Below are 25010 nucleotides of genomic sequence, written 5' to 3'. Positions count from 1 at the left end.
GCTGCAAAACACTAGCTGCGATGATGTGAAAGGAGAGGTGGATGTGCTTTGCGTCGGTGCTTATCTCCGTTCATTTGGCCCTGGAGACTATAACACTTTCGGCTTTTACAACAAATGTCTCCAAAAGGCCACAAAGGAGATTAGTCGGGTTCTCATGAGTGTTTTTTTCACGTTCATGATGCAGAAGCCTCGTCAAACTATCACTAGACTAAAAAAATACCAATGGAAACACCCACAAACTTTCGCAAAGCCTTACCAAATGTTGGCGTGTGAGCACCGAAATGTTTAATAAGATGGGCCAATGGTGGGTACGGAACTAAGGATCCTTACTTTTAGAACGCACGGCAAGTGCGACATTCGAGTTACCGTGGTTTACCCTTCCCAGGTACACCCGTGCACGTATCGACCAGTCTGAAAGGGGGGATGAACATCTGGATGGGTTGTGTGCCAATTGCCCTGGCTGGGACCAAACACTTCCCCTAGCTCAGATTTCTAGCTAGACGATCTATCATCATGAAGCCCCTAAGTTTAGAGCAGAAGGAGCTGTATATGGAAGGAGAAATTGGTTGTGATGGAGAGAAAAACTGTCAGGGAGGAAGAGATAATATGTTATAGAATATAGAGAATGGTTTTTATTGTGACTAAGGTCTGTGGTGGTGATGGAGAGAGCTTGTCAAAGAGAGAAGACCCTTATGGAGATATATAATTTTTTTTTACAACAAAGGAGACAGCTCAAGGGCACAAAAAAAGGAAACAATAATAGAAAAAAACCCGCTACTCGCTGCTCCTAAAAAGAATCCAAAGAGGTGGCCGAAAGAGAGGTCAATTTCGGGAGGAGAGGTGTCCTGATACCCTCCTCTTGAAAGAGTTTAAGTCGTAGGCAGGAGGAAATACAGATGAAGGAAGATTGTTCCAGAGTTTAGCGTAAAAAGGACTGTGTAATGCAAGGAAGGCAGTGATGTGAAGGGGTAGGGGGGAGTGATGGAGGGGAGCAAATGTAGCAAAGAAAAAAGGTAGTCCACAATGAAAGGGGGAGCAATGGGGGCAGATGACCGTGTTTCGATAAGTATATTGTGGTGGAATGACGCAGGACGGTGCCGGGCAAGCAGGCAGTAAGTCAAGCTCGTTTCAGACAACACCAGACAATGCTCTCTTTAATCACGATCTCGGGGGACGCTCCTTCTCCAATCCCCATGCTGTAAGGCCGAGTATCAAGCCTGGAGTTTGAGGCAGATGGCCCTTACAGCAGGCATTGCGGTGTCCTGTTTTCATCCCCAGCGCCAGGCAATTGTGTCACGAAGGGCGGAGGACCGGCTCCCACGCGTGACTTTTATCTGACAAAGGTAAAAAGTAGGCTGTCCAATCTTCCCGCTTCTTGTATATGTGTGTGTTTGTTTGTTTGTGTGTGTGTGTGTGTGGGAGGGGGGGGTGCGTGTGTGTGTTGGCGGTGGTCGTGGGCGCCTCATGCATGGGATGGCGACGCGTCCTTCGTGCAAAACCTGCCTTGTATTATTCATGAGTGTATCCGTGATGCTGTTGTGCTGGCTTTCGTTATTTATTATTAGTCGACACGTTTTACCGGTGTGGTGTGAAGAACAAAATAACAATATTAAAACAAAACTACATAATAATCTTCATCGCAAACGTTCGTGGATTTAAAGGGAGACATGAGACGCGTATTTAAGTCTGATATGGGAATGACGTTGACCAAAGCACAAAAGGACGTAGTGCTGAGGTGCTTCCGCCACGCAGGGAGTGGCGGCTCGGGCTGAAAATGGCAGGCTCCCTTTGGCAAGATGGCGTCGACTGCCTCGATCGCAGCCCCCTTTGTCTCCGTCATGGTCGAGCGCGGCGGAAGAACGGCTCCTCACCGCGCGGAACGTTTGCTCTGGTTGGCTGTCACGGCTCGGCGGTTGACCAATTAACGCTCTCTACGCTGCTGTTATAGGCAAGCCACAGGGTCAGAGGGCAAGGGACGACGGGAATTAATTAATAAACATCTCTACATCGCTTGCTCGCTATTCACGTTCCAAACATACCTACATCAAGCTCATCTACCCCTCTCCTCTTCGTCCCTTCTTCACTCCCTCCCTCCCTTTGTCAACTGCGTGAGGAGCGTGAAGAACATGACAAAACAAACAGCGCGGCGGGGCTGCCTGAGCGTCCCCGTTGAAACACTCACGTCTTGCCTTCCTCGGCGTTGCACAACTCGGCCGCCACGACTTGGTTTATAAACGAGTGGTGCGTGACGCCGAGGGAGACGCCGCCGCCGCCCACTTACGGAATCTTCGCCGAAAGTGTGTTGGTTGTTCCTGAAAGGTGTCGCCATTGCGGGGCTTAAGGAGGGAGGGGGGAGGGGGGGGGGGGCATGAAGGAGCCGGATACTTGGGAACGAGTGAGTGTGTGTGTGTGTGTGTGTGTGTGTGTGTGTGTGTGTGAGAGAGAGAGAGAATTATGTATTGTAGACCGATACACTCCATCATCCCACCTCCACACACACACACACACACACACACGCACACTTAAACATTCATGCATCAATCAACCTGTTCATCTATCACCCATCAGCGTCCATCTGATGTATTGTCTCGAACTTTATTGATCTACTTGTTTGTCTATTTTCCTATTTGTACATTTTTTAATCTCTTTATCTATACCTATCTATTTATAAATGTGCCTATATCCATCTGTTGATAGTTTTCTTTCCATTTATCTGTCTTCCTTCATATCTATCTATCTATACCTGTCATCCGTTATGCCTTTCAACTTGTATAGAACTCTTTGGATTTAACAAGTATTAACATTAGCGGGATTAATCTGAATATGTGTGTGTGTGTGTGTGTGTGTGTGTGTGTGTGTGTGTGTGTGTGTGTGTGTGTGTGTGTGTGTGTGTGTGTGTGTTGTTGAATATAGGTGAAGGGAGGGGGGATATTGTGTATACTCTCTAAATATGTGCAGTAAGTATATGCATAGTATACGCAGATATGAAGAGCGTGAGAGGTGGGGCAAACGTTCGTTGGGTTGTGTGTGTGTGTGTGTGTGTGTGTGTGTGTGTGTGTGTGTGTGTGTGTGTGTGTGTGTAGAATGAGACAAGTGAGCCATTTAGGATAAGGGATGAAGAATGAGGCGTATGGCTGTGAAAAGAGAGAACTATCGGGGAAGTATTCGTCAGATTATTTGCAGAATACGAATACTATTCTCTTTTATTCGAATACTAATGAGAATACTTTGAATTATATCAACAGTTAGTCGAATATGAATACGAAAATGTGAGATAAAGAAGAGTGGAAGGTATATATAGAGCGATCAGGAAATGGTTATGTAAACAAGCAATACCTTAGACATTCAAAAGTGTACACATGCTTTTGGATGGGCGCCATGCACAATATACAACAAAGGATTCATTACATACGTGAAAGTTTCGTTAAAGATTTGAATGAAAATTGATAGTAGTTTAATAGCGAATAAGATTAATGGTCAAGTCAAATCATGTGTGGAAGTGATGCTAGATTGACAACTAAAGTGAAGGGCGACAGAGAACCAAGTGGAAAGATGAAATTAGAATATTTGCCGAAGCAGGATGAAGTGTACTTGCATCAGACAAAGGGAGGTAAAAAATATGATAGTTCCGTGCACCGTTGCCAGATTATCGTACTCAGAGCATAGTATTCACCGGTTTCTGACGCCTAACTATTGCCAACGATAACTATAAATGAGTTTCGTTATTGGAGCCCAGAAGATAGTTTTGGGGTAGGAAGTCGGGAAATATGAGCGGCTGAGTACGACAATCTGGCAAAGTTGGTTCCGTGGAGTAACAATAATAGCTGATGGTGATGATGATGATGATTAGTTAAAAGAGTGGGTGTGGGGTGACTATATAGCGGGCAGGTGGATGCAGGGGTGTGTCCTACAACGAAGGAGATCATTTCTGCGATAGTTCCACGTGTGACTGCGAACAATGGGCCTTGTGTTTACTAGTTACTGCCCCGGACAACGCACCTTCCCCTCCCCCTCCACTCCCTCCCACACCCTCTCCCCTCTCCTCCCCACACCCTCTCCCTCTCATTTCACCCTACATATTCTCTCCCTCACGTTCTCCATCCCTTCACCTCCCTGAGAATTACCGCTTTGTGTGTGTGTGTGTGTGTGTGTGTGTGTGTGTGTGTGTGTGTGTGTGAGAGAGAGAGAGAGAGAGAGAGAGAGTCGATCTAGTGTCAAAAAATAAATTGAAAGAAAATGTTTGCTTTTTTTTCTTTCTTTATTTCAATCTCTATCCCGATAAACACACACACACACACACACACACACACACACACACACACACACACACACACACACACACACACACACACACACACACACACACTTCAAATAAGGCTATCTTTGTTTGGGGTGGACTATATCAGTTTATATTATATGGTTGTATGGATGAGTGTTTCGTAATAGCTTAATGGGTCTCTCTATTGACTAAGAAGCGAGGACAACTGTGGTGATGATGATGTGTGTGTGTGTGTGTGTGTGTGTGTGTGTGTGTGTGTGTGTGTGTGTGTGTGTGTGTGTGTGTGTCTGTCTGTCTGTCTGTCTGTCTGTCTGTCTGTCTGTCTCTCTCTCTCTCTCTCTCTCTCTCTCTCTCTCTCTCTCTCTCTCTCTCTCTCTCTCTCTCTCTCTCTCTCTCTCTCTCTCTCTCACACACACACACACACACACACACACACACCTTGTAAGACAGATCAGACGTCAGGGCGGCGGCGGGGACGTGAGGGGGTGGGGTGGGGGGGGGGGCAGGTGAGCGACCATCACCGCTGTGTACCCGGTGCAATTTTCAACGATTCGTGCCAGCCGTCGTGCGCGTCGTGACACCGGTGCATTACCATTACCCTTCCCTGTGACCTCTTGCAAACAGTTCTCTTTTCCTCATTCGACTTCCTCATGCAGCCGCCCTATTTCTATATACGTATACTATGTTTTTCTCTCTGTTTCGGTGTTTGTCTGCCTCATCGTTGTATGTGTCGATAAAAATTAAGTATTCATGGGCCGCTGTTCCTGGATATATAAGGCGGCGTACTTTAGGTTTGACATGCGTCCTGGGAGCCACTTGAAGGGGAACATCAATTTTTAGCATTTTTTGTTGAAGTCAGTAAGTCATTCTCAGATAGTAAAAGAACAAATAACCCGTCTTCGATTATTTTGTAAGTTATACATGACTACACATGCCTCCCAGTGCCGCTTCACATTGCCATCAAGCAGTAGGACCATTTCCCTGTTCTTATTAAGGAGGAAGTTTGATATTTTGTGTAAAACTTATTAAATGCAACCTTATTGAAAGTAAAGTTTGGCTTACTGAAACCACAGGCCAACTTTGACCCTGTCATGAAAGAACTCCTCGATGATGTGGAAGGCCACCCTGGACCCACGTCTTATCTTTCACTAGGTGTTGTGCATAATGGATTCATACCCATGATAGCACCCATGCACTGTTTGCCAGAGTTTGGTGAGAAGCATTCGTTATGCCAAGCAGACTATGGTCTTATTGTGTCTTTCAACTTGACCACCATGAACAGAGATGTCAGTACTATTTTTTTTTTATAGTGAGGTAAACGTGGAAGTTAATTTGAGCGTAAATAATTCCGTTTAAAGAGTCCTTCCTTGTTTTCCTTCTTTGCTTTCGTCAAGATAAGCAGAAGAACGTTGAAAGCTTGTATGAAAATATTTTGAAACTACTCCGTAACGCGATGGATTCCACCCCTGCCTCTCACTAACCAGGGGGAGGTTCAAGTCACGGTCAGATCACTGAAGATATTTTTTCGTTGATAGGAGCGGTTACTGTCCCCCCCATGAGCAAGGAGTATGGATTGGTTCTCTGAGCACAAAAGAGCTTTTTCAGGGAGGGTACTGACTGGCGATTACGAGTCCAGTACGTGATCGGATCATTGATGAATGACAGACACACACACACACACACACACACACACACACATACAAGGTTGTGCTCCACGCTGTGAGGGGATTATTGCCGTCTCACGCTTTTTATTTTTATTTTTTATTCCCAAACCCCTTCACCGACCCCTACACTCCCTCACGCTCGGGTGGCCGTGTGTGGGAGTCTATTTACTGCATGAATCAACATTTTATTATTGTCTCGCACGGCGCTTTCCGTTGCCGCCGTCACGGGCCCTGCTTCTGCTCCCTGCCCCTCCTGAGAAATGGGTCCCTGAGGTCTCTTTCTCGTCTTTTATGTTCGTTTTCATTGCAGTGTTCGTACGTGACGCACATTTATGTTTGCCCCTTTATTCTGATAAGGAAACAGCTCCAGAGACTTGTTACAGGTCAATGCTAGTAGAAGAAAAATATATATCTTGTCATGTATAATAAGTCTACCCTCTCGATGTGTGTTGTCTTGCATGCCTGACACTATCCAATGTGAGCTTATCCTTATGTGTTTTTAAATATAAAGGGACAACCAGGAACCTTCGTAATGCAGGGACATAGGCTTAGCTTCTAGTACCTTTGCAACGTGAGCTCTTGATTAGAAAAAAAAGACAACCAGGAACCCTCGTAATACAGAGACGTTAACTTAGCTTCGTGTACCCTCGCCAATCCTTTGAAACTCAACACCGTTCTTAGATCTGAGGAAAGAGTTGACAGTGACGTGCCGCGTTACCTGAGGCGGAACACAGACCGACGAGAGAGGATTGACAGCTCTGAAGGTTGTGTATAGAGCTTCCAACTTTGTGGCAAGAAATCTCACAAAAAGATTAGAAAACAATCAACCAAATGAGACTTCGCCCCCTTGTGAGATGACTTAAACGAAATCTTTTGTCTATCAAAGTGAAAGCAAAGTCACGCATGTGGACGAAGTTATTGTATGTGCAAAGTGGCGGGAAGTGGTGTGAAGGCTGAAGGAATGAACTTCTTGGCCTGTTTTTGACTTGTAGCGGGGAGGATAGTGAGGATTCATGATATAGAAAAATCTAATTCCGAATGACATTTTGATAGAAAACATTTATCAACATGCACTGACGCTCATTGAAATTGTTACTGAAGTGTTTTGTTCCTGAAGGTTTTTCTTGAGACAGGTGAAGGAAGGTGAGTCTTAACATTTAAAAAACGAAGCATCAAGATGAGACATCTAACTTGTCTGGGCGGTTGAATAACTAACTTGGGTGACATTAAGGAGACGTATTTCTGGTCCTTAGTCTTTCCTTTGAGTCTTAATTGGGCCATTATCCAGAAATTACTCGACGTGTTTCTTAGGCGAGGCTCAGACCCGGATATGCCTTTGATAACCCGCCCTTCCTCACCGCGTCCCTTCCCCGCCCCGCGTCGTCCCCGGCTTTCCCGTGTCATGCTCCGCCCCGCCACCCTTCACTCAAGCCTCGCTCATTTCCGGTTGCTCGTCGCGAAGAAACAGGCTAATACGCGGCGCCATTGTCTTCTCGGCGCCAAGAGAGTCATAAAACAAAACTTGAAAACACACACGCCCAAACAGACACCGGAAGTCTATTGTGAGGGGATATTAGTTCAACTGGCGTGCCTGAGGCGCCCCGGCGAGGCGCGCCCGTAACCTGCGGCCTGCCGGCGGCCCTGCTCGGAGCCGTCACGTGTTGCTGTGCCTCGAATATTCCCTGAATTTGCGAGAACAAGATTACAGTGAGTAAAGAAATAAGACAGGGATGACCGGGTGAGTGGGGGGAGGGGTAAGCAGCGGCAGGCCGAGGGGAGTCAAAGCCGAGAATTATGGCAACGCACCGTGCGATCCATTATCAGTGACTCGTGTCGGTGTGGCCGGGAAATGTTGATTCCGCCCAAGACGACCTAAAGTAAGGAGTTCATACCGTTTGTTAATAATAAGACTGTTATATAAACCTGAGACTCCATCAGTGTTATACTGCCTGGTAAAGAAATGTTTAGATTTAACTGTTTAACATTTTTATGTCGTGAGATACTGTTATCTAAAGGCTACGCAGCAACTCGCACCGACAGACCTCTTGTGGCTCCGCCTCCCGTCTCCGCCTGGACCAATCAGCGCGCGCTCCTTTCAGCCCGACCCGTCATACGCGTTCGGGAGTCGGTAAGCCCGCCTAGATTTTCCATTGTTCGCTCGAGAAGGCCTTGACGTCGCGCAGTTCAATGACAAACTCGCCCTTATAGGGAAAGAATCGCTTAAGGTGATTTGGTATTCATCTGTGCGCTGTTAAGGGTGGACGTAAAGTAAAAGTCAGTGTCTAGCAATCGGCCATATTTGTCTTGGACGTATGTCGGAGCACAGGTCTGAGGGCTGAGCGCGGCGCCTCGCACCCATCCTCGCTGACACTCCCTGGGCTGGACGCACGCAGCAGTGACCTTAGCCAGCCATTGTGTGCAGGGACGCCTGGCCTCCACCCACGCCGCCAACAGAGTTATCCCCGCCGCGCTAATGGCTGCCCGAGGGAGGCGGACCATAATGATATCTCTCGGCGAGTGATTTAAGCTGCTCCAGCGAGTGAGGATTGGTAGCCTGCAGCGGTTGTTCGCTTCTCTGTACGTGCGCCTCTGCCCCCTGGTGACTCAGAAAGGAACTACAGTGCCCGCCAAAACAGTCTTGCCGCCGCGAAAATACCCCGTGGAACCTCCGCAGGAGCCCGAGTGGCCCCCGAACCCCTGCCCCCGAAGCCATCATGACCAGCTACAGCTACTCGTCCACTCAGCCGGACCAGTGGAAGGAGAACAACAACAACAACAATAACAACACGCCGCTCAGCAATGTGTCTTCTTACTGCCCGGGCACAGGTGAGGCGAGGAGGGTGATGAGGGCAAGGCAGAGGTGGGAGGGGGTGGAGGAAGAAGGGATAATAGTGTGTGTGTGTGTGTGTGTGTGTGTGTGGGTGGGTGTGTGTGTCCGCCTGTCTGTCTGTCCGCCTGTCTGTCTGTCCGTCTCTCTCTCTCTCTCTCTCTCTCTCTCTCTCTCTCTCTCTCTCTCTCTCTCTCTCTCTCTCTCTCTCTCTCTCTCTCTCTCTCTCTCTCTCTCTCTCTCTCTCTCTCTCTCTCTCTCTCTCTCTCTCTCTCTCTCTCTCTCCATCCTCGTCCTCGTCTTTCTCTGCCCTCTTTCCTGTTCTCACTCATCAGTTAAATCATTTTCGTCTTTTCTTTTCGTTATTTTCTCTCCCTCCACGTACTGTATCTTCTATTCCTCCTCCTACTCCTCCTCCTCCTCCACCTCTTCTTTGTTCTCATTGTTCATTAATTTTCCTTTTCCTCTTTCGCTTTTGTTCTCATCTGCGTGTTCTCACCGTCCGCTGATTTATTTACTCTTGTTTCTCCTCCTCCTTTCCTCCTCCTCCTCCTCCTCCTCCTCCTCCTCTTCTCATTCCTGTTCTTTCCGTTCTATTTATCTTTTTTTCCACCGCTTTTCTTCTTGATTCTTGTCTTCCTTCTTTTCCTCCTCCTCGTTCTCCTCCTCCTCTTCCTCCTCCTCCTCCTCCTCCTCCTCCAATTCCTTCTCCTCCTCCTCCTCCACCAATTCCTCTTCCTCCTCCAATTCCTCCTCCTCCTCCTCCTCCTCCAATTCCTCCTCCTCCTCCTCCAATTCCTCCTCCTCCTTTTCCTCCAATTCCTCCTCTTCCTCCTCCTCCTCCTCCTCCTCCTCCTCTCATTCCAGTTCTTAACGTTCCATTATTTTTTTTTTTCACTTCATTTTTTATTTTAGTTTTCATCGTCCTCTTGATCTTCTTCCTCCTTTTATACCTTCCCATCTTACTTTGTACTCTTCCTCTTCTCTCTTTTCCTCCTCCTCCTCTTCCTCCTCCTCCTTTGCCTTCTTCTTCATCTCTTCTCATTCCTGTTCTTCCCATTCTATTAATCTTGTTTTTCTCTACTTACTTTTATTTATATTTTAGCTTTCACTGTCCTCTTTGTCCTCCTCCTTTTCCTTCCCGTCTCACTTTGTCCTCCTACTTTTCCTTCCCATCTCACTTTGTCCTCCTCCTTTTCCTTCCCATCTCACTTTGTCCTCCTCCTTTTCCTTCCCATCTCACTTTGTCCTCCTCCTTTGCCTTCCCATCTCACTTTGTCCTCCTCCTTTTCCTTCCCATCCCACTTTGTCCTCCTCCTTTTCCTTCCCATCCCACTTTGTCCTCCTCCTTTGCCTTCCCGTCTCACTTTGTCCTCCTCCTTTTCCTTCCCATCCCACTTTGTCCTCCTCCTTTTCCTTCCCGTCTCACTTTGTCCTCCTCCTTTTCCTTCCCTTCTCACATTGTCCTCCTCCTTTTCCTTCCCGTCTCACTTTGTCCTCCTCCTTTTCCTTCCCATCTCACTTTGTCCTCCTCCTTTTCCTTCCCATCTCACTTTGTCCTCCTCCTTTTCCTTCCCATCACACTTTGTCCTCCTCCTTTGCCTTCCCGTCTCACTTTGTCCTCCTCCTTTGCCTTCCCGTCTCACTTTGTCCTCCTCCTTTTCCTTCCCGTCTCACTTTGTCCTCCTTCTTTTCCTTCCCGTCTCACTTTGTCCTCCTCCTTTTCCTTCCCGTCTCACTTTGTCCTCCTCCTTTTCCTTCCCGTCTCACTTTGTCCTCCTCCTTTTCCTTCTCGTCTCACGTTGTCCTCCTCCTTTTCCTTCCCATCTCACTTTGTCCTCCTCCTTTTCCTTCCCATCCCACTTTGTCCTCCTCCTTTTCCTTCCCATCCCACTTTGTCCTCCTCCTTTTCCTTCCCATCTCACTTTGTCCTCCTCCTTTTCCTTCCCGTCTCACTTTGTCCTCCTCCTTTTCCTTCCCGTCTCACTTTGTCCTCCTCCTTTTCCTTCCCATCACACTTTGTCCTCCTCCTTTTCCTTCTCGTCTCACTTTGTCCTCCTCCTTTTCCTTCCCATCACACTTTGTCCTCCTCCTTTTCCTTCCCATCTCACTTTGTCCTCCTCCTTTTCCTTCCCATCCCACTTTGTCCTCCTCCTTTTCCTTCCCATCTCACTTTGTCCTCCTCCTTTTCCTTCCCATCCCACTTTGTCCTCCTCCTTTTCCTTCCCATCTCACTTTGTCCTCCTCCTTTTCCTTCCCATCCCACTTTGTCCTCCTCCTTTTCCTTCCCATTCCACTTTGGCCTCCTCCTTTTCCTTCCCATTCCACTTTGTCCTCCTCCTTTTCCTTCCCATTCCACTTTGTCCTTCTCCTTTTCCTTCCCATCTCACTTTGTCCTCCTCCTTTTCCTTCCCATCTCACTTTGTCCTCCTCCTTTTCCTTCCCATCCCACTTTGTCCTCCTCCTTTTCCTTCCCATCTCACTTTGTCCTCCTCCTTTTCCTTCCCATCTCACTTTGTCCTCCTCCTTTTCCTTCCCATCCCACTTTGTCCTCCTCCTTTTCCTTCCCATTCCACTCTGTCCTCCTCCTTTTCCTTCCCATTCCACTTTGTCCTCCTCCTTTTCCTTCCCATTCCACTTTGTCCTCCTCCTTTTCCTTCCCATCTCACTTTGTCCTCCTCCTTTTCCTTCCCATCCCACTTTGTCCTCCTCCTTTTCCTTCCTATCTCACTTTGTCCTCCTCCTTTTCCTTCCAATCTCACTTTGTCCTCCTCCTTTTCCTTCCCATCACACTTTGTCCTCCTCCTCTGCCTTCCCATCTCACTCTTGTCTCTCTCTCTCTCTCTCTCTCTCTCTCTCTCTCTCTCTCTCTCTCTCTCTCTCTCTCTCTCTCTCTCTCTCTCTCTCTCTCTCTCTCTCTCTCTCTCTCTCTCTCTCTCTCTCTCTCTCTCTCTCTCTCTCTCTCTCTCTCTCTCTCTCTCTCTCTCTCTCTCTCTCTCTCTCTCTCTCTCTCTCTCTCTCTCTCTCTCTCTCTCTCTCTCTCTCTCTCTCTCTCTCTCTCTCTCTCTCTCTCTCTCTCTCTCTCTCTCTCTCTCTCTCTCTCTCTCTCTCTCTCTCTCTCTCTCTCTCTCTCTCTCTCTCTCTCTCTCTCTCTCTCTCTCTCTCTCTCTCTCTCTCTCTCTCTCTCTCTCTCTCTCTCTCTCTCTCTCTCTCTCTCTCTCTCTCTCTCTCTCTCTCTCTCTCTCTCTCTCTCTCTCTCTCTCTCTCTCTCTCTCTCTCTCTCTCTCAAATAGTGCATGCTCATCATTTTCCTTCATAGTTCTTCCGTAGGGCGACACGTGCTCGGCTAGCGCACCAAACACGCCTTCTTTAGGTGACCTGTAGACTGACGGTCAGAAACTAGTCACTGAGAGTTGAAAGTTTCGGGGTCGTTCTCTCCAGTACAGCGGTAATAAATGACACTTTAACGGACAATTTACACTGCATTGTCTGAGAAGTGATATTTATGTGTTCACACACACACACACACACACACACACACACACACACACACACACACACACACACACACACACACACACATATATATATATATATATATATATATATATATATATATATATATATATATATATATATATATATATATATATATATATATATATGTTAGAGCGTTTCAGTCTTAATATGAATGTGTGTATTTTGCTCAGTGACGATCCTCGGCGCCATGCTAAACTGACCATTCATCTTCATCATGTTGCCGCCTTTAATGGGCAGGTCACGTGGCCACAGGTGACGCGATGGCTTCAGGTGTGTCAGATACACGCTGGTGAGTCAGGTGCATAATTGATGCCTGGAAGTGACATGTCTGCCCCACGTAATGTGTCACTCCTGTGTAATGGAAAGGCCACGGGGCGGGGCCCGGGGTCAGGCAGCAGCTGTGCCATGCACGGGGAGGCCGACGCTTGACGGCGGCTACACCAAGCGCCAGCTGAGAACTAGACTTTCCGATGCAATAGTTTCGGAGATTTATGTTATGGCAACGTGATGTGAAAGTTTAAGCAATTGTTGCACCGGTTATATATATTATGCAGTCACGTCGCTGAACTAAATGCAACTCTTCATGCATGATCCATATCCATTTGTTCTCTGATATAGAAAGATATGAGGCACACGCACCAAAAATGTGAAATAAGATAACGAAGCAATAACTGACACGCAACTTTGATCATGGAGAAAGTTCTTATCCAGCAAGCATGGCAGCGCGGTGAGATAATTCTCTGGGGCTGAAGGTCCGCTGACGCATGGTTACCCTCCGTCCCCTAATTGCCTGGCGGCGTAGTGACCTAATGGAGCCACGTCGATGAGGCTGAGCCGAGCAGCAGAGATGGAGGGCAGAGGGCAGGGGCCGAGGATTGTTGGCTTAGCAGGTCGCCAAAGGTAACGCACGTCAGGCGCCACGGGAAGGAAGCGCCACGTGTTCTCCATTAAGGCAAGGAGGAGCTGCATATAACAAGCAAGTAACTCACCTAATGAGCGCCCAGTTAAGGGTAAAGATTATATTTAAGGACCTCCTTTCCCTGAGAACTGAAGTCCGTCGTACGGAGAAGAAATTAAGGTGAATGCGAGAGAATAACCGCACCCGGCCAACACGCTGGGCGTCGCTGCCGGCAGCTCGCCGCCTTAATCACCCAACTGTCAGCTCTTTCCGCTTGTCCAGATGCAATTCAGAGATCATTGCTAAATTTATGATGACGAAAATGTATATAATTTGTCGCACTAGCTGTAATCAAGCGGATGATAAGTTATGAACAACACGAAAATTTACGACATGGAATTATGTATCTGTATACGATTATTTGTGCTTCCGTACGTGCTTGATGACGACGATTTGAGCATTTGTATATGATTATTTGTGCTGCCATGCGTACATTAACGTGATGCATGACTGCAGATTAGACCAGTCCTGCTTGTGTGGAGATAGGGCCATTAATGGTGTGTGTGTGTGTGTGTGTGTGTGTGTGTGTGTGTGTGTGTGTGTGTGTGTGTGTGTGTGTGCGTGCGCGCATCAAGAAACGTCAAGGCTCGTTTGTGTCGGCGGCGTACTAGTGCAAGAAGATGCAGAGGCAGGGCATCGCGGCATCCCTCCCTCCCGAGGTGTGCTAACAATAGTCGCGGTCGGAATATAAGAAGTCTTTAAGTGTATTTCTATTCATGTTAAGTCTTCGTCCTCATCGCTGAAACTTTAATTTTGCTGGTAATTGCGTTGCTGTTGCCGCTTCTGTTGCTGTGCTGATATTACTGACACTGACCAAAATGGGAATATAGGAATTTCTCAGCCTCTCGTTTTACTCCTTAGCTTTGTCCTCGTCAATAAGATCATGTTGTTGGTGATTACTTTCTTTGTGTGATACTGGACCCTGCTGCTGCTCCTCCTATTACTGACGGCTTTCCTGGCGCTTGTTGATCACGCCACCTTTGTTTGGGGCGATGATGCGACCCATTGTTCGGCTTTTTCCTCCTCTTCGTGACGTGCGTGGCGCCATACTTGGACCCGTCACCTCGCCACCACCCACATAATTATATTACGGCCTCTTGTAGTTTCTCTATGTTCTTATGTTCTTATGTTCTTATGACGGTGCGGTGTTGATTTTGTCGTACGCGGATCTCTTATACACACACACACACACACACACACACACACACACACACACACACACACACACACACACTCTCTCTCTCTCTCTCTCTCTCTCTCTCTCTCTCTCTCTCTCTCTCTCTCTCTCTCTCTCTCTCTCTCTCTCTCTCTCTCTCTCTCTCTCTCTCTCTCTCTCTCTCTCTCTCTCTCTCTCTCTCTCTCTCTCTCTCTCTCTCTCTCTCTCTCTCTCTCTCTCTCTCTCACTGACCTCTCCCTTCCCCTCGTTAGGCCCCACCGCCAACAGATGTTCATTACCTATAATATTGATTTCTCTCAAAACACACCTCACCACACAGTCGACGCAAGTGAGGATGAGCACAGGTGTCGCGCCTCTCGCCAGGACGCTCCACACCTGTCATGCTGCCGAGCGAGGGCGAGCAAGTATGGGCGGGTCGTGTGGCCATACGTGAGGCAAATAAGTCCAGAAGCTCGGGGTTATAGAGGAGGGGGGGAAGGGGGGGAGGATGATTAATGCCGCTCCTTTGTCTTCCTCCCGCATGGTATTGCGTCCGTTTTTGTTTATGTTATTTTTGAAGTTGTTTGCTTTATTGTTTTGTTGTGGTGCTGCCAGTGTAGAGTGAAATGTCTTTGTCTGTACTCGGCAGTTTGTCTGATCTGTCTATCTGTCAATCTCTATACTCGTGTGTTGCTCGGTTTGTCAGTCTGTTTATGGACGTATATATATATATATATATATATATATATATATATATATATATATATATATATATATATATATATATATATATATATATATATATATATATATATATATATATATATATATATATATATATATATATATATATATATATATATATATATATATATATATATATATATATATATATATATATATATATATATATATATATATATTTCCGTCTCTCTCTATTTACAGTTAGGTTTCCTAGAACATCCCACGTACAGTCATTTACTATGAAATGTCATTTTCTTCTCGTCTATGAACGTTGCTCTGTCCACTCCTTCACGCCGGCTGCACTCAGAATTAAAGGTTAAGCGGGTTGGGTGTGTGGGAAGGCGAGACTGGTGTGCTGAAGGGAAGACTTCCCGCCGCTGAACATCTATTTTCCTACCCTCCCGCCGCCACTGGACACCATTTGTGAGGGGATACGTTATATAAAGCACCATGACGTGCTAAGTACAGCCCCGAGGCGCCCCACCATGCACACACCCGTCTCCCCGCGGTGCTGGTGATGGCGGGCGGCGAGGCTCCGGCGGAGACGCTGCGTTGCGCCGCCTTGGTACAGGCGTCAGCGAGCAGTGAAATAAAGGCTCTGATTACTGTGCATGCCATATTGTTGAATTTGTTAAAGAAGGGTCGTAGGTATTCTATCTCTTAATATATACAATAAATATTGCTGTTTTTTTTCTTTTATCAGAGTCAAAAAGATTGATTTATCGTGCTGTGTACTTAGGCTGACAATCTCTTGATATTTCTTCCTGACAGCAGGGTCGGTGCCGGCCTCCCTCAGAGACCTCTACTCCAGGAGCAGCCTCTCGTCACCCTCAGGGGCCTCGGCCACATCCCCTGCCTCGCCCCTGGACCTCACCCGCTACTCCCTTCCGTCCCTGCGTCAGTACGAGTTGGCGCAGCAGATGGTGTCGCAGCAGGGCGCAGTCAGCAAGTTGTTGGGTGAGTGCTTGTGGTCAGGAGGCGCGAGGAGCCAGGTGGTGCAGCCGCCCGATTTATGACCCCAGACAGCCGCCCTGTTGGTTGTGGTGGTGCTGCTGCTCCTCTCACGTCTCGACCACTTTATTACTGTCCATCATTTTTTTCCTGGTCTTCCCGTGGAGGCAGCAATAAGTGTCATCTCGGTCTTTACTGTTCCTGCCTCCATTATCACATACTCTTACATCACGGCGTCCTCCTTCGCTATTATTCAGCCGTAAATGCACCTGCTCCCAATAATGTGTTACGCCACATCTCTCTTCTCGCCCTTAGGAATCATTCCTAAGACCTGTTACCCTTCATCTCCGGCTCCACTCATCACCGAACACCGGCAATTTCTGTTTATACCATTCTCTTTTTTCGTTTTCTCTGTATATAGCATTTTCTAAGTCCTTCTTACTCACTCCCTTCGGCTTACAGGGTCACTGCGGCCGCCCGGGATGATCGGCGGCTCGAAGCCCAAGGTGGCCACGCCGCAGGTGGTGAACAAGATCGAGCAGTACAAGCGCGAGAACCCGACCATCTTCGCGTGGGAGATTCGCGAGAAGCTCATCTCTGACAGCGTCTGCACCAACTCCACGGCGCCCTCCGTGTCCTCCATCAACAGGATCCTCAGGTGGGTGTTGCTGACCCCTGGAGGAAGAAATCTCTGTTGTTTGAGTGTGCGTGTTCCTTTTCAATTTTAGCAGAAACTCACAACTTAGTCATTTAGCAAGCAATAAATGTCCCGAAAATAGCGACATCACAGTCATACACAAATAAATAAAAGATACATAAGATATCAAGTACCAAGACCCATATAATTTGATACATCTAATTATCTCAGCACTTCCTCAAACTGCTAAATAGACAGATCAACCAGCTACACCACAAAACGCATTTATATGATTTACAGGGCGTTGTATCAGCAGCGGCAACAGGAACAACATAAGGCTTAAGTAACTATAACAAGGGTTGTTTTGCAGGAACCGAGCGGCTGAGAGGGCAGCGGCAGACTTCGCAAGGGCGGCCGGCTACGGCTTCTACAACCCCTACGCCTTTCCTTGGGCTAACCCCGCCCTCCTCTCGCCGCTAGCCGCGTCCCTCCCGCTGCAGGCCGCCGCCGCTGAGCAAGCCGCCAACACCGCCGCTGCCAAGGACAAGGCCACGTCCGCTTCCTCCACGGGGCACTCCGATGGGGAAGGTGTGTGTGTGTGTGTGTGTGTGTGTGTGTGAGAGAGAGAGAGAGAGAGAGAGAGAGAGAGAGAGAGAGAGAGAGAGAGAGAGAGAGAGAGAGAGAGAGAGAGAGAGAGAGAGAATCATACTAAACAACGGCCAGCCAAACGAACAAACAGGAAGACATGGCGGACACACTCAGAGGAACAGACACAAGAAGGGAGAGAAAGCCACCTGATGGACACTTAACAGGCAAACTAACACTTAACAGACAAACTAAATAAATAAGAATAAAACTAAATGTGGAAATGAAATTATAGTCGATGAAATGTGTGTAATCAACAGTTTATCTTTTATTTGATGATTGTAGAGTAGATACATGTCTCTAGTCATTCATTAGGGCGCCTACGTTGGATCGCCGCTGCTTCACCTCACAAAACACACAGCTTGATAGTTTTCTTGTTGCGGTTTTTTACAGTATAGGAAACAGCTTAAAGGGAAAAACAAAAAAACAAAAAAAATAGCCCTCCCAGTACTGCTCCAATAAAAGCAGGTAAAAAAAAAAAAGGGGCCAAAAGAGAGATCGGTTCTGAATAGCTTCATGCCTGTTCCACCTCCTCCAGGTGTCACAGGGTTCAACTCTCTGGCCTTCACTCCCCTCATCTCCTTCATTCACTAATTCCAAACTAAAACTTATTCATTCATCTTTATTCCTTTATAGAACTTTCTAATATGAAGTTTTCTTTTGTCTTGTCCGTTCCATCGCATAGTAGTCATTAAGCTTTTGACAAGCGGGACCCGTAAGCTTAGTGCGAGAACAAGACCAAATAATAATGGCATTGTACTTGGTATTAATTGAGGAACATTCTCACAATACTCCCTTGTACACAAAGTCGCATGGTAAACATTTTTAACGGATCATATATTGGTCATTCTGGTATCGTTTTAACAAGAACTTAATACCATTTTCCTTTCACTGTTTTCACAAATTATCTCGCTCTCTATCCGTCTGTCAGTGTATATCTAGCTATTTATTTATCTGTCTTCCTTATGAACCACCTCGACCCCATAACCCCTCACCTAAGGCCATCCATGCACCTGCAGGTTCTCCCTCCCATAAGGACGGTGCTTCAATCTGCGTCCTGAGCCCTACCGACCTGAGCGCCACCTCGCCCCTTTCCAACGAGGTCAGGTTTCGCCGCAACCGGACCACCTTCAGCACGGACCAGCTGGAGGAGCTCGAGAAGGAGTTCGAGAAGACACACTACCCGGATCTACCCACGAGGGAGAGGCTAGCGGAGAAGACGATGCTTTCAGAGGCAAGAGTACAGGTGAGAATGTGGCATGTGTGTGTGTGTGTGTGTGTGTGTGTGTGTGTGTGTGTGTGTAGACGCATAATTAGATAAATGTACAAATCAAATATGTTTGTAGATTGAAAGGTACACATAAAGATAAACAAATATTCTGATAGAAAGATTGGTTCAGAGAGAGAGAGAGAGAGAGAGAGAGAGAGAGAGAATGCTTCGGGGTAAGGGGATGTGTTAAAAACAAAAATTCTGTCCAGTAGCTCCCATGAATGTGATGATATAACGAACTGTGACACAATGGACAACGACATTCGACACGTGTTGGATGACGCTGAAAACGAATATGGTTGGATGTTGGTAGCGGACTTTTATGTATCTTTTTGTTGCCCTTTACTTGCATGCTTCACTGTATAAAATGAAGTCTTATGGTGCCGTTGATTCCTTTACTAGCATTTACACCTACGACGGCTGACCTCTTTACATTTATTTGCATTACCGAGGCAAGAAGTCAGGCAATCTGTCTCGTAATGTACATAATGCCACCCGTTGCACCATACAGAAATAGTATTTGTAGCTGCTGTATAAAAACAATTTTGTTTTCTTTTTCTTTTGAATGTATATAAGGGAAGGAGAGAAGAGTGTATTTTTTATGGTTTTAGGATGAGAACACCTTTTTTGATTTGTTGCACACACACACACACACACACACACACACACACACACACACACACACACACACACACACACACACACACACACACACACACACACACTCACCTCCCCCCCTCCCCCCCCCCCACATACACACATACACAAGGCAGACAAACCATGCCTCACGCAGTCTCCCCCAACAAAGACGGTGGCACCACTGTGGTAGAAAATCAACACCACGAGAGGCGCCCTTTATTCTTTGTATTAAAATCAAGAACACCTGAATCTATTTTTGAAACTGGGATTAAGATTTTTTTTTTCAGAAACAGACTTTTTCGTGACTTCTTTCATAGATTTTAGGAAAGGGAACGTTAACTTTATGTATTTTTTAACAGGTTTTGAAATTTGATGGGATCCAGGAGAAATTAGAACCTTTGAAACAATGAAATTTGAAAATTCTGATGATAATTTCGCTTTTAGATTATATGTTTCCCTTACGATAATACATCCCATGAGATGAATTTCTCGGCCCAATCAGTCATATTGAAAAAAAGGGAATTAAAGGCACTTCACCGAGAAGCCGCCGTGAGCTGGGACTGAACTCGCAACCCAACACGAGACCAAACGAACTGAACGGGCCTTGACTAATTACACTAAGAGCACAGATTAGGGAGTTACAAAAATCATTGGTTGCCTCCCGGACGGCTTTGTACGCCATGGTCACTTTCTTTACTTTGTCCGCCGTCACCTTTCTCAGGAACACACGGAGGCAACACGAGTGAAAGTAAACATGAGTACAGAAAAGCAGGACACACCGATGAAATGCAAATACGGTAGTTATGAGCGAGGAATATTGCTAGGCAGGCCATTACCGAGGAAAATGAATAGCCAGCAGAGTGAGTCGGCGGAAGCAGCGGTGTGGTGGTGGTGGTGATGAGGCTGGTGGTGGTGGTGGTGGTGGTGAGGCTGGTGGTGGTGAGGTTGATACAGGTGATGTTCCCGATGACAAGTCTGATGCGTGTCGGCGGTACAAGCGTGCGATTCTTTATAATTATTTTCTGTTTTTTTTTTTTTAATAATAATGATGATAACCTTAATAATAATAATAATAATAATAATGATAATAATAATAATAATAATAATAATAATAATAATAATAATAATAATAATAATAATAATAATAATAATAATAACAATAACAATAACAATAACAATAACAATAATAATAATAATAATAATATCAGACAATCAACAGCAACAACAAAAATAACGACGAAACAACAGCAACAACAACAACAACAACAATTTAGAATATATCTACTATCACATCCTACAAACCAAACGTCAATAAAAAAAAAAGTTAAGACTGTTTTCATCCTTTGCAATGGCACTTCAGAGCCTCGAGATGCTGCCTGGTAGAGCTTCAGGGCCACAGTTATGGAAGGAAAAATAATTATGCAGAGGAGAAATGTAAATGAAGACGAGTTAAATCGGTTTGGCAGAGAGGGAGAAAATACTAGAAGGCTGAGTGTTTCTTTATGTCACTCGTGTGGTAATATAACTATAAACAGATGGAGTATAGGCAAAACATGACGAAAATATCTCTTACTTCAGTCGCAAAATATCACAATAACAAACCTTTCAATCTATGAGCGACAGGATAAAAACAAAACAAATCTAATCGGAACACTCAACCAAGCCCAAAATCGGGACGGATCAACACCCCACACAGCTCACAGGCTAGGATACACAAAGAGGCGCGGCGTCAGGATGGAGGCAGCCGAGGGGCGGGGCGGCGGCGAGGGCGGGAGGTCAGTGATAGAGGAGGAACGCGTTGAACCGAGTGGGTGAGGGTCAGGGTAAGCGATAGGCAGCGGATGAAGGTGTGGGTGACGCGGCCCTGGCGAGGCGTGTAGGTGGTGGTGATGTATGTGGTGATGGGAGGGAGTGAAGGGGTTTGTGTTTATAGTGAGGTGGTAATGGGGAGGAGGGAAAGGGTGATGCGTGTGGTGTTAATGGGCGAAGGGACTGGTATTTTAAAGGAAGGTTGTGGGCAATTTGGAGGGCGGGAGTGATGATGATGGAGTGATGGATGAAGGGTGGTGATGTTGAGGCCGAAAAGGTGATATATAGGGTGATGAGAGGGAGTGAAGGACCTGCGTATAGGAAGGTGGAATGTGGAAAGCTGGAGGAGTGATGATGAGAAAGGCAAGAGTGATGGGACAATTAGCAATTTGTAGGGGCGTGGGGCTTGCAGGGCGTGGTAGCGTAGGTATAGGGGTGTTGTTATTAGGTAGGTATGTGAAGTGTGAGATGGTGATACATGTGACATTGATAGGTTTTGTATTAAGTAATTATTTGTAAGAAGGCATGCAGGTGAGGCGAGCTGTAGGTGAGGCCGGCGAGTAATTTCTTCCCTGGTTCCTGACAGGTGTGGTTTTCCAACAGACGGGCGAAGTGGAGGCGGCACCAGCAGCTCAGTGTGCTCCGCCCCTACTCCTCCGACGACCCCCTCCCGCATTCCCCCACCACCACCTCCCCGTACTCCGAAGTGGTGTCGAGCCCAGACACGCCTCGCTCTCCTTCCCCAACGCCCCCACCACCTTCCTCTACCGCTACTCTCCCCACCACAGCCTCCACCACCACAGCCCCCACCACCGCGCCGGCAACAGTCACGGTAGCAGTGGGCACCGAAGATACCATCCATGGAGGGCCGTTGGAGGGCCAGTCTCCCCCACGGGCCACGTCGACACCGCCGAGGTCTCCCCACCGGCCTCCTTCACCTCTTCGCCATCCTCCGCCTTCACCCGCATCTGTCGCCGCCCTCAACCTGTCCACCCACCACCCGCTAGTCCATCCCTTGTCCCGCCTTCACCAGAGTCCACCCACCACAAGCTCCATCAAGACTCCGAGCCGCCTTCCTCCCCCCCCTCTCCTCCCTGCCAGCCTGCTCACACTCCCACACTATCCGGGGTTCTCCCTCGGGCGTGACCTCACCCTCACGCCCATTAACCTCTCCAGCGCCCACGCCCACGCCCGTGAGCTGATGGCTGCTCGGGCTCGAGATTTCTTCAAATCTGCCACCCAGTCAGCCTATTTTGGCGGGTCCCGAGATGAAGACGAAAGTGATATTGAGGTGGACCTCGAGCAAGAGAACGAAGAGAAGAGAAACGAGGCCGTGGAGGCTCAGGACCTTAGTGTCAAGAGGAAGAGAGATGATGAGGATGAAGAAGAGAAAGAGAAAGAGGAATTAAGAGAGAAAAAAGAAAAGCGTGAGGATAAAGCAGATGACGCGGGTAAAGAGGAGAGCATGGAGGAAGCATGAAGGGGTCACGGGTCAGCACCGCCTTCGCTGCCCACATGTATCGTAACCTTGATCTCTGTCTGCTGACGAACCTGTTTACCTGATCTTGTATTTACCTGTCTGTAGCCGTTGCGTTCTGTTATCTTTTATTTTATTTTTAGAGGGCAGAGTAAGATCTCAAAATGACACATAGTTCACACGAATGCTGTGCTAACTTACTTTCCGTTCAGAGCGCAGCATTTACAACCACCTCAGAGCATAGGTCCCAAGTGATAGTGATCATTAGGATTCGGGTTCACAGAAACCTTTGGCCACAGACACACCCGCCGGCTGACATGCTGGCTGGATGCCCCGAGCGGTGGTGGGCGGAGGAGGCGACTGTAGCAAACGTGTCAGGTTCAGGAGTAATAACGCTGTTCCCATAGACCTGCTTGCTGACCTGTTACCTGGCCTATTAAGCAGGGCATTCATACTGCTTAAATCTGTAAGAATATCCCTAAAACAGACTTAGAATATTGTAACACTTAGGGGCAGAATATCTTACAGTCCTTAAGATTTACGTCGGTATTCTTAGACGCTTCCGGCTCTCACATCAATTATCAAGCATTTCTAAAGGTCATAAAATAGGGTAAACGTGTTCCCATAAGTGTCTTTTTACGTTCATGGCACAGAGGCTTTGTCAAACTACCATCAGAGGCATAGAACCACGCAAGAAAATAACCCATAACATCTAGGAAAGCCTTGTTAAATGTTTGTACCTGGGAGCCGAAGTGATTAAGAATATACGGCCCTTCATTAAGCACTTCGAGCAACAGCCGCGCCCCCGCCACACCACCGCAGCTTGTTACCTCCATGCACTCTTCGTAGGCCTTACCTCTACTTTGGATGTATCGTGTATCCAGTAATGTTTCTCCACCAGTTGATATGTATAGCACCAAAGATGTATTTTTAGTGTGTGCGCGAATGTGTGTGTGTGTGTGTGTGTGTGTGTGTGTGTGTGTGTGTGTGTGTGTGTGTGTGTGTGTGTGTGTCTGTGTTCGTCTCGCTGCCTCGCTAAATTGTCACGGAGCAGCAAAGAATCAAAGTATAGACGTTAAGGTTAGGTTGGTCGGGTCCTCAGGGCAGCGCTTGGTGGGTGTTTGTCGCTTCACGCAGGCTCAGGCAGTGACCTACCCTCGTGTGGCCTGGCTGCTGTTCACCGGTGAGTGCTCTGGTCACAGCCCCGACGCTTACCTTGTGGGACGGGTTACTGCGTATGTATAGTGTTAAGTATTTTTGATAGTTGTTTATCGTATTATGTTCATGTGAGTAACTGTGTGTTGCTATGTCACACCAGAGAGCAAATGAATCTTGTAAAATAGAAGTAAACCAGAGACACGTGAGATACTTCGTCGTGCAACAGGGAATAACATTAGACTCCTGCCTGGCTTGACTTTTTGACGCATTCTAGGCCAGATCCGTCCTGCTTTGATCTCGTATTTATTCACGTGATGCTAATCGATATGCTTACGCAGATAGAGGTAGAAGAGGAAGCTAATGAGGGAGAAGATAGACTGAGGAAGATTTATAAGTCACTGAAGAAGCACTGACGGATGAATTAACAATCCAATTTTTATCTAAGTGCGAAGGAAACTGTGGAAATTTGCTAGGCTTATTTAGTTATGTTTTAGCGTCAAGATTTTAATCGAGAAAGACTACAGATTCGATGTTTCATTACTATACTCTTCATGACTCAGGCACTATAGTATTTGCACTTTCGAAGAACAATGAATTATGCGGTGTTGAGATGATGTATGTGTACAACCACTGTGTCTCACTACGAAATAAATGTACGTAACACTCGTCGACGGAGGACGGGAGTGTTGGGCCCAGTCACCAGCAGCGGCCGGCACCCAGGCACCTCTGTTGGGCCAAGCCGCCGAGATGGCCCCAAGCCAACACTCCCGCCGCTGAGGGTCTGCAGTATAGGCGTCCAGTATCTCCTTAGGGCTGAATTAAAACATGGCTGCATTATGTTCTTGGTCTCTTGTCCTTGCTACTTACTCTCGATGCTGCCACAGAAAGTTAGTAGGAACTGTAAATTTATTGTTATCCTAAAATGGTTTGTGAGGTGATGCGTGGTTGGTGTCTTTTTGGTCTCGTGAACGAAAAGTAACTATATGGTGCAGCTCCTGCCAGCAAGGATGATGTATGCATGAAGAAGACGAGTCCTGCCCACCATGTTTTCATTTGGGATGCGTTTGTTTTGCGGCTGATGAGTAACACTTATAAGCTAGCAGCATGGCCTAATTGTTAACAGAAAGAGGTAAGTACATTAACTGGATTATTAATAAACATATACAGAATTCTACTCATCCGTCCACTTATATCAGCAATAAGGCTTCTAAAACTGTCAGGCTTCAATGATGAGCATGAAACAAATATTTCATTGA

General features: G+C 46.9%; 1 protein-coding gene across 3 annotated transcripts in view; it reads left to right on the top strand.

Annotated features, from left to right (window-relative positions):
- Positions 1–24591, top strand: part of LOC127009648 (paired box protein Pax-6-like) — a 30109-nt gene extending 5518 nt beyond the window's left edge. Inside the window, exons 1-6 of one of the 3 annotated variants that reach the window (XM_050882901.1) lie at positions 7944–8769; positions 15940–16125; positions 16582–16777; positions 17127–17344; positions 18421–18647; positions 21706–24591. In XM_050882901.1, the coding sequence (XP_050738858.1) occupies positions 8658–8769; positions 15940–16125; positions 16582–16777; positions 17127–17344; positions 18421–18647; positions 21706–22599 (1833 nt within the window). In that variant the 5' untranslated portion in view covers positions 7944–8657 and the 3' untranslated portion in view covers positions 22600–24591. Of the gene's footprint in view, positions 1–7943; positions 8770–15939; positions 16126–16581; positions 16778–17126; positions 17345–18420; positions 18648–21705 lie in introns of those variants that run through there. The other 2 variants (XM_050882903.1, XM_050882902.1) reach the window with 2 other exon arrangements.
- The last annotated feature ends 419 nt before the right edge of the window (positions 24592–25010 follow it).

This window comes from Eriocheir sinensis, chromosome 41 (genome assembly GCF_024679095.1).
Source record: "Eriocheir sinensis breed Jianghai 21 chromosome 41, ASM2467909v1, whole genome shotgun sequence".
In the NCBI taxonomy this organism is placed as follows: domain Eukaryota; kingdom Metazoa; phylum Arthropoda; class Malacostraca; order Decapoda; family Varunidae; genus Eriocheir; species Eriocheir sinensis.
Note: the sequence above shows the minus strand (reverse complement) of the source record. Positions and strands in the feature narration are given on the sequence as shown.